This window comes from Salvelinus fontinalis, chromosome 42, assembly GCF_029448725.1.
Source record: "Salvelinus fontinalis isolate EN_2023a chromosome 42, ASM2944872v1, whole genome shotgun sequence".
In the NCBI taxonomy this organism is placed as follows: Eukaryota; Metazoa; Chordata; class Actinopteri; order Salmoniformes; family Salmonidae; genus Salvelinus; species Salvelinus fontinalis.
In genome coordinates, this window is record NC_074706.1 from 9,613,257 (window position 1) to 9,623,391 (window position 10,135).

Here is a 10,135-nt window from a genome sequence, read left to right on the forward strand (position 1 = left end):
AAGCATTCCTCATGAAGCTGGTTGAGAGAATGCCAAGAGTGTGCAAAGCTGTCAAGGCAAAGGGTGGCTACTTTGAAGAATCTAAAATAAAATATATTTTGATTTTAACACTTTTTTGGTTACTACATGACTCCGTATGTATTATTTCATAGTTTTGATGTCTTCACTATTTTTCCACAATGTAGAGAATAGTAAAAATAAGAAAAACCCTTGAATGAGTAGGTGTGTCCAAACTTTTGACTGGTACTGTATATAATGGATTGTGAACACAAGTTGATATTTATCCATGATACCTTTATTCATCACTCACATACTAATCCAGAGAACAATTACAAAAATATATTTTTTTAAAGTCTGAATTTACATTGAGGGTTCTATACTTCTTAAAAGGCTGGAAGTGTCTTTCATCCTAAAACAAAGGAGAAGAACAAAACAAAGTTAATAATGAAATTAAACAAATGCAGTAGATGGTGTATTAGCCTTGGTTAACATTAGAGGGAATACAACATAGATCGACAGTACTTACATGTTGGCTATCCTTTCCAATCTCTCTTTCATATTCTCCTACAGAAAATGAGTCAAGACTGAATGAAAAACAAAGGGCTTGATTTAATCCTTATTGCGGAAGATCCGCGTAAAAATTCGAAGGTAATTTCCAATGGAGTCGGCATATGCAGAGTTTACCGTGAATGAAGTCTCCTCGAACATTGCCTTCAAAATTTCAAATCGACCTATAACGTGGCTCTTTCACGATACTACAGATTGAATCCAGCCCAAATAGTCTTCTAATGTTTCCATTATATTTACTTGTAATATCTGCCATTACCTCTGGGGGTGCCGTTGTCACACAGGGGCTGATGGGATAGCTAGCAGAAGGGGTGGAGGACTGAGGACGCTCACAGCCAGAGTTGTGTAGGAGGCTCTCTGGAGGACTGGGTCTTGACTCTAAGGGTATGTGAGCATCAGTTTAACTTTTATATCACACTGGGAATTTGATCTTTCTATTACTGTATTTCAGTTGCATACGATGGCCTCAATAATACTTTACTAAGACACTTTTATTGTCAAAATCAGTTCCAACCAGTGACTTCTGTTGCATTATCCGCCATGTGATGACTCCAACCTCCATTGATAAGTGACGACTCCTAGAGGGGGGAAAAAACAACCTTGAAAGCTGTACATTTTTCCATCTTTAAAACCAGCAAACAGAGATACAGTAGACATTCTGGAATGGACTGACATCATTAGTTCAACATCTGCATCTGCTTCTACTTGTCATTAGATAGAGGTACGGAGAGTTCTTTAGAAGCATCTCCAGATTGGACAGATGTGGTGTAAAGATCCCTTCCTACCTGGGCCATGGCTGACACACACGCAGACACACAGTATCAAAGAGCCTACCTGGGCCGTGGCGAGGGTCAGTCTGGTCTCCAGCAGTAGCACTCTGCTCTCCAGGTTCTCCCACTGGTGCTTGTCTATAGTGATCCTCCCGGTCGAGGCCTTCTCTAGAAGCTCCAGCCTCTGCTCCAGGGCCGAGAGCCTCCCCAGCCTGGTCTGGACCTGTAGCAGCTGGGCCTCCAGCTCTGCCAGCCTCCCCTCCACCACCAGGTCCTGGAAGGGTGGTCACAATCCAGTCAGTTTGTGTGTGTTTGTGTCACTTTGGTACTGTGTGTTACAGAGAGAAGGGCTGTGTGTGTCTGTGTTTATAATTGTGGAGAAGTATGCTGGTAGTCACTGTTTGAGGGACTGTAGGTGCTTGGTTCTGGACCTCCTCCAGTCCCAGCCCCTCCTCCTCTTCCTCAGACTCTTCATTATCTGAGGTTCTACTAGAGGAGACCCAGGAGTCACCACCGATGTGTCTCTCCACTAGTGGCCTGCTTAGGGACAACTGTGGGAAAGAACCATCTCACCTAGTCATGTTAAGGCCGGGCCATGTATTCATGCAGCATTACAATGGACTATTTTATTATTTTAACATTTTTAATTTAACCTTTATTTAACTAGGATAGCTCAGGCCTCTTTGATAAAGTGTAGAGTTGAACAGGTCTGTTGGTCTACACCACAGGTGTCAAACTCATTCCACGGGGGGCCGAGTGTCTGCGGGTTTTCGCTCCTCCCTTGTACTTGATTGATGAATTAACATCACTAATTAGTTAGGAACTCCCCACACCTGGTTGTCTAGGGCTTTATTGAAAGGAAAAACAGACACTAGGCCCTCCGTGGAATGAGTTTGACACCCCTGGTCTACACTGTCATGTCCTTGGCAAAGACTTACTGTGGTGGCCATGGGGTTCATTGTTTCAGCCTGAAATGGGAGAGCCTCACGTTTGGAGTCTGAACTCGAGGCCTGAAAACGAGCTCTCGGCTTTGGCTGCAACACACACAGATGCAATACATGGACCTTTTCTTTTACCAGGTACTCTATTGAGAACACATTCTCTATTACAATACAGACATGATCTGATCAAGGGGGTGCAATAGTTATTTGAACCGTGAATACCGTGTCATCATTATCATGTTGTCGATGATGCTCTAGGCTCGTCAAAGCTGAGGGAGACAGACTGACCTTGTTGCCTTTGCTGAGCTCTTTGTGTTTCTGCAGGGCCAAGGCGATGACATCACAGAGGATGCAGGTCTTTCTTTCTGCATAGCCAAACTGGAGGAACTGCTGCTTGGTCAGGACAGGTTTGTAGTGGAAGAGATCCCGCAATACCTAGATGTGGGTGAACAATAGACAGTATCACACACACACACACACACACACACACACACACACGGCTGAATTCTCCCTGCTGAAAAATTTTCAAATCAAAAATACACCATGGTTGTTTTTTCATTCAAACAGTAGAAAATGCAAAGATCAAAACAATATTCATTGAAGATCACTGAAAATGACATTGCAAAGTATCTGGTACAGGGGTTTAACTCATTTTGCGCCGGGGGCCACATTCGTTCTTCAAGAAGGTCCAGAGGGTCGCACTGAACATGTGTTCATTTCTTCGCCATCAAAACGTGCAAAGAAATTGTCCTGTATCCAATGCTTTTGCAATTTGATGCTACCCGACTGTCTAGGTTTCATTTGAATGATTATTAGTGAGCTAGACACAGTCAAGAAATAGTATAAATTCTCCCTGTAAATTCTCCCTATAAATTCTGCACTGTCTTCTGTATGAAATGCTGCTGACAAACCCAAACAATCTATTGATGATTGTAAAACTCACTATAGTTGACAGGAGTTCAGGGAAAGATGGCAGTAGGTATGAATGACAGGAGGGCTAAATGAGTGCTTTCCTGTTACACCGACTATAATGCAGAGCAAATGGCTTGTCTTCTCTTTGCACTGTCTTCTGTATGAAATGCTGCTGGTGTGTCGGCCCAATCTGTCTCCCATATGTGTGTGTGTGTGTGTGTGTGTGTGTGTGTGCCAGCCAGGCGAAGCAGTGACTGGGCGCCAGCCAGAGGGTCTCGCTCTTCCTTCTCCGTCTCGCCAAAATGAACCGATGCTGTGAGAGGCAGATAGCTCGCCTGCGGCCTCAGCGCTAAGAGAACAGAAGAGGGGATTCTGATCCGAGATGAGAACTTGGACCAACATGGAGTTCCTGTGTTCACCGCAGGAATCAGGATTTCATGTGAGCCTTTAAAAAATATAATTGCTCAAGGACGCTGTGCTGCCGACCACCGGTTGCCAGCTGGAAGGAAACACCACCAGAGAGTGTGTTAAATACAGATGCTGCAGATCAGGGCAGTGAAAACCCTCTGGTTCTGATAGCAGGGTTAACAGAGGCTACAGTACAGCCTCAACAAAAAGACTGAAAAACCCCTGATGCATTTACACAAGTCATTCCTTCCAAGTCCTCGGTTGGTTGTGATGAGAGAGGAGCTGTAGTATTAGAACATGCGATGAAGGAAATGGCTTGGCCTTGACCTGACCAAGCACAATATCATGGAAAAAGGAATTCCGACAGTGGAGGCCTATACCATTTCCCATAGATAAGAATGAATGGAATTCCAAGACTACTTTAGGACTCCATTCATGTCATTTGAGCGCCACAGGAATGAAAAGGAATCACACGTGGCCTACCTTTTACTTCTACAGGGGAAATCCTGCACTGTTTCAAAAGGACTTTATTGGTAGTGAGTGATGCAATAGCAATGTCTTCCGTGTGTGTGTATTAGAGGAAAATATTGCGGTTCAGCTCAAGCTTGGAGGGGTTAAACCACAGCAGAGCGTCTGGGGAGACAGCCGTTGGCCTCAGGAGACCCCAAGGAATAAACTGAAGTCACAGTGTGCGAGTGTGTGTGTCCATTGCCTCTGAGGAAACAACAGGAAACACTTTGCCATTTTGAACCATTACGATGATAACTGTGATGTATGAGAGAGGGGATCTAGAGGGGAGTCCCTGCTATTGGGAGAAACTGTTTGTTCCGTGTTAAGAGAGACGACACTGCATGGGGCCACATGGGGAGAGCGGTGGTGGGGAGCCTACTGGAAAAGTAGGACCCAGGTAAGTGAATGAACAGAGCATTAAATCATAGGGAGGGCATGAAGGAACGAGCCAGGGAGATAATACAGTAAACTGGGGAGTGATGCCAATGTTTCTCAAACAGGTAGGTCTAGGTCTGGATGTGGGATTGCGTCAGGGGGGGATACATTCGAAAACATGATTTCATCACTTAAGATGTTAGTCATTAGAACAGACGCTCTGCGTCTTCTTCCTACCATACTAATGGAGACCTATGGAGTAAAACCCCTACACTGTGCATGATGATAGTTAAATACTAAGGCTGTCATGGAAACATGTTAACCTACAGTACCAGTCAAAAGTTTGGACACACCTACTCATTCAAGGGTTTCTCTTTATTTTTACTATTTTCTACATTGTAGAATAATAGTCAAGACATCAAAACTATGAAATAACACATATGGAGTCATTTAGTAAAGTGGGCATTGTGTCAAAGAAGCAGTGCGGCTTGGTTGGGTTGTGTTTCGGAGGACGCACGGCTCTCGACCATCGCCACTCCCGAGTCCGTACGGGAGTTGCAGCAATGAGACAAGACTAACTACCATTTAGATATTGCATTCCTCATGAAGCTGGTTGAGATAATGTCAAGAGTGTGCAAAGCTGTCATCAAGGCAAAGGGTGGCTACTTTGAAGAATCAAAAATATATTTTGATTTGTTTAACACTTATTTGGTTACTACATGATTCCATGTGTGTTATTTCGTAGTTTTGATGTCTTCACTATTATTCTACAATGTGGAAAAGTAAAAATAAAGAAACCCTTGTCCAAACTTTTGACAGGTACTGTACACTATTACCCTTAATAGATATTTTTTTTAAGAACACAATAGAATCAATGTGTAGATTTACCTTGTAGATGCATTCGATAAAACGTAGGTCGTTCTTCCCAGTGAGTTCCACTCCGAAGCCCACCAGGTGTTCAGCAAGGTGTGGTGAATAGGAGATGAATGCATAACTCACTATGGGGAGAAAGGCAGAAGGATCCCCTTTGGCCAAGCTGTAGAGATAAAGCATAGATTGTGTACTACTGTTTTCATATGCATTAGTATCATTTAGGCCTAAAAATATATGACAATAATGCTCTGTTCAGACAGGTAGACCGATTATTCAAGAAACAAAAAAATGTTTTTTGACCAATCAGATCAGCTCTCATAAAGATCTGATGTAATTGGTCAAAAGACCAATTAGTGGAAAAAATTTAAGAATTGAGCTGCCTGTCTAAACGCAGCCCAACACACATTTTGACATCAATGGAACCCAAACGAGTTCAATAAAAACTAGAAAAAATATATACATTTGAAAAAAAGTGGCCAACCTTTTGTCTCCTGATTTAAATTGTCTCACATCAACAGAAAATTGTATTTGAGCCACATCATTTTTTAAATTCCCCACAAGCATATTGTGTTTGATGCTCTTCACTTCAAAAGGAATCCCTGCTTCCCTGCTCATCAGATGTGCAGACTGGGGTCCTCGTCAGAGGGGGACCCACGGCTGGTTAATGTAAAGCATGTTTACAAACCGAGTTATAGTCGGGCAGGGCGCCGTACCACCCCCTCTGCCGCCTGCCGGAGACTTCAAAACAAACCCAGACCATGAACTGTACCTGTGGCTACACCCCCAATCTGGATGTTTATAGGACTACAGATGTTTAGTCTGTCTTCCAGCCAAATCATTTAGTCTTTGTCGCAAATAGCACCCTATATAGTGCACAATCTTTTTAAACAGAGCCTTATGGGCCCGTAGTCAAAAGTAGTGCACTATCTGGGGAATAGGTGTCCCATATGGGACACATCCAGTGACATTATCCTACACTACAGAGCAGGTTTGCCTATAGCACACAAGAACATCATACAGACTGTTGATAATATTCATTCTAGCCTAAATTTTCATTCTTAATTCATCACAAGTTGCATATGTCATCACACTTGTAATGTGTTGGCACTTTCAAGCCAAATGGCTTGTGGAGTGTAATGGTCAAAGGCCATAGAAATCAGTGACCCCACAACCTGGATAAAGAGCTGGTCAGATATGCTCATCATAACAATGGGATCATTGGAAATTAGGCTCATGGTGGAACAAAATGTTAAATCATGAGAAATGCTACCATATGCACACCTGCCTCTCCAAGGTCTCGTCTGCCCAAAATATTCTTAGATACTGCATGGATGGTAAATATTTAGAATAATAGTGAATACATCAAAACTATGACATAACACATATGGAATCATGTAGTAACCAAAAAAAAAAGTTTTAAAAAAATCGAAATATATTTGAGATTTGAGATTCTTCAAAGTAGCCACCCTTTGCCTTGATGACAGCTTTGCACACCTTTGGCATTCTCTCAACCAGCTTCACCTGGAATGCTTTTCCAACAGTCTTGAAGGAATTCCCACATACGCTGAGCACATGTTAGCTGCTTTTCCTTCACTCTGCGGTCCAACTCATCCCAAACCATCTCAATTGGGTTGAGGTCAGGTGATTGTGGAGGCCAGGTCATCTGATGCTGCACTCCATCACTCTCCTTCTTGGTCAAATAACACTTACACAGCCTGGAGGTGTGTTTTGGGCCATTGTTCTGTTGAAAAAATAATGATAGTCCCAATAAGCCCAAACCAGATGGGAGAGTCATACTGATGGCAGAGTCTATGGACACTGCCTGGTGTCAACAGTACAGGCTGGTTGCAGTGGTGTACCGCCGTCCAATCTGCAGCAACTGCATGACACCATCGCGTCAGCATGTACCAACATGAATGTGTAACATTTCTGACTTGTAGAATCCATGCCCCGAAGGATTCTTGGTATTCTGGAGGCAAAGGGGGGGTCCGACCCAGTACTAGACGGGTGTAGCTAATAAACTGTCCGGTGAGTGAGTATGTACAGTGCCTTCGGAAAGTATTCAGACCCCTTGACTTTATCCACATTGTTACATTACAGCCTTACTCCAAAATGGATTGAATAAAACATTTCTCAACAATCTACACACAATACCCCATAATGACAAAGCAAAATGTAGAAATGTTTGCAAATGTATTCAAAATAAAAAACATACCTTATTTACATAGTGTAAGTATTCAGACCCTTTGCTATGAGACTTGAAATTGAGCTCAGGTGCATCCTGTTTCCATTGATCATCCTTGAAGTTTCTATAACTTGATTAGAGTCCACCTGTGGTAAATTCAATTGATTGGACATGATTTGGAAAGGCAGACACCTGTCTATATACGGTGCCACAGTTGACAGTGCATGTCAGAGCAAAAACGAAGCTATGAGATCGAAGGAATTTTCCTTAGAGCTCCGAGACAAGATTGTGACGAGGCACAGATCTGGGGAAGGGTACCAAAAAAATTCTGCAGCATTTAAGGACCACAAGAACACAATGGTATCCATCATTCTTAAATGGAAGAAGTTTGGAATCACCAAGACTCTTCCTAGAGCTGGCCGTCAAGCCAAACTGAGCAATCTGTGGTGAAGGCCTTGGTCAGGGAGGTGACCAAGAACCCGATGGTCACTCTGACAGAGCTCTAGAGTTCCTCTGTGGAGATGGGAGAACCTTCCAGAAGGCCAACCATCTCTGCAGCACTCCACCAATCAGGCCTTTATGGTAGTGGCCAGACGGAAGCCCCTCATCATTAAAAGGCATGACAGCCCGCTTGGAGTTTGCCAAAAGGCACCTAAAGACTCTCCGACCATGAGAAACAAGATTCTCTGATCTGATGAAACCAAGATTGAACACTTTGGCCTAAATGCCAAGCGTCACACCTGGAGGAAACATGGCACCATCCCTACGTTGAAGCATGGCGGTGGCAGCATCATGCTGGGGGGATGTTTTTCAGCGGCAGGGACTGGGAGATAAGTCAGGATCGAGGCAAAGATGAACGAAGCAAAGTACAGAAAGATCCTTGATGAAAACCTGTCCCAAAGCGCTCAGGACCTCAGACTGGGGCGAGGGTTCATCTTCCAACAGGAAAATGACCCTAAGCACACAGCCAACACAACACAAGAGTGGCTTCGGGACGAGTCTCTGAATGTCCTTGAATGGCCCAGCCAGAGCCCAGGCTTGAACCCGATCGAACATCTCTGGAGAGACCTGAAAATAGCTGTGGAGTGAAGCTCCCCATCCAACCTGACAGAGCTTGAGAGGATCTGCAGAGAAGAATGGGAGAAACTCCCCAAATCAGGTGTGCCAAGCTTGTAGCGTCATACACCCTCAAGTGTTCTTGGCTAATTTCTGCCAAAGGTGCTTCAACAAAGTTCAAAGTAAAAGGTCTGAATACTTATGTAAACAATTTAAAAATATATATAAATTAGCAAAACTGTTTTTGCTTTGTCATTATGGGGTATTGTGTGTAGATTTATGAGGGAGAAAAAAACAATTTATCAATTTTAGAATAAGGCTGTAACGTAACAACATGTGGAAAAAGTGAAGGGGTCTGAATACTTTCCGAAGCCACAGTTGTGGCCAAAAGTTTTGAAGACACAAATATTAATTTCCACAAAGTTTGGTGCTTCAGTGTCTTTAGATATTTTTGTCAGATGTTACTATGGAATACTGAAGTATAATTACAAGCATTTCATAAGTGTGAAAGGCTTTTATTGACAATTACATGAAGTTGATGCGAAGAGTCAATATTTGCAGTGTTGACCCTTCTTTTTCAAGACCTCTGCAATCCGCCCTGGCATGCTGTCAATTAACTTCTGGGCCACATTCTGACTGATGGCAGCCCATTCTGCATAATCAATGCTTGGAGTTTGTCAGAATTTATGGGGTTTTGTTTGTCCACCTGCCTCTTGAGGATTGACCACAAGTTCTCAATGGGATTAAGGTCTGGGGAGTTTCCTGGCCATGGACCCAAAATATTTATGTTTTGTTCCCCGAGCCACTTAGTTATCACTTTTGCCTTGTGGCAAGGTGCTCCATCATACTGGAAAAGGCATTGTTCATCACCAAGCTGTTCCTGGATGGTTGGGAGAAGTTGCTCTCAGAGGATGTGTTGGTACCATTCTTTATTCATGGCTGTGTTCTTAGAAAAAATTGTGAGTGAGCCCACTCCCTTGGCTGAGAAGCAACCCCACACATGGATGGTCTCAGGATGCTTTACTGTTGGCATGACACAGGACTGATGGTAGTGCTCACCTTGTCTTCTCCGGACAAGCTTTTTCCAGATGCCCCAAACAATTGGAAAGGGGATTCATCAGAGAAAATTACTTTACCCCAGTCCTCAGCAGTCCAATCCCTGTACCTTTTGCAGAATATCAGTATGTCCCCGATGTTTTTCCTGGAGAGAAGTGGCTTCTTTATTGCACTTCTTGACACCAGGCCATCCTCCAAAAGTCTTCGCCTCACTGTGCGTGCAGATGCACTCACACCTGCCTGCTGCCATTCCTGAGCAAGCTCTGTACTGGTGGTGCCCTGAACCCGCAGCTGAATCAACTTTAGGAGACGGTCCTGGCGCTTGCTGGACTTTCTTGGGCGCACTGAAGCATTCTTTTTGTGCAAAGCAATGATGACAGCACGTGTTTCCTTGCAGGTAACCATGGGTGACAGGGGAAGAACAATGATTCCAAGCACCACCCTCCTTTTGAAGTTTCCAATCTGTTATTCGAACTCAAATC

At 43.6% G+C, this 10,135-nt stretch overlaps 1 protein-coding gene across 4 annotated transcripts in view; it reads right to left on the reverse strand.

The window, feature by feature from the left end:
- Nucleotides 1-273: 273 nt before the first annotated feature.
- Nucleotides 274-10,135, reverse strand: part of LOC129841092 (centrosomal protein of 44 kDa-like) — a 166,829-nt gene continuing 156,967 nt past the window's right edge. For 2 of the 4 annotated variants that reach the window (XR_008757275.1, XR_008757274.1), the window contains exons 3-10: nt 5,372-5,519; nt 2,567-2,713; nt 2,276-2,371; nt 1,736-1,888; nt 1,402-1,611; nt 1,082-1,145; nt 527-945; nt 274-409 (exon numbers count right to left, since the gene is read on the reverse strand). Coding sequence is in view for 1 of the 4 variants with exons in the window: in XM_055909189.1 (XP_055765164.1) it covers nt 361-409; nt 527-564; nt 827-945; nt 1,082-1,145; nt 1,402-1,611; nt 1,736-1,888; nt 2,276-2,371; nt 2,567-2,713; nt 5,372-5,519 (1,024 nt within the window). In the remaining 3 variants the exon portion in view is untranslated. The remainder of the gene's footprint in view (nt 410-526; nt 946-1,081; nt 1,146-1,401; nt 1,612-1,735; nt 1,889-2,275; nt 2,372-2,566; nt 2,714-5,371; nt 5,520-10,135) is intronic. The other 2 variants (XR_008757276.1, XM_055909189.1) reach the window with 2 other exon arrangements.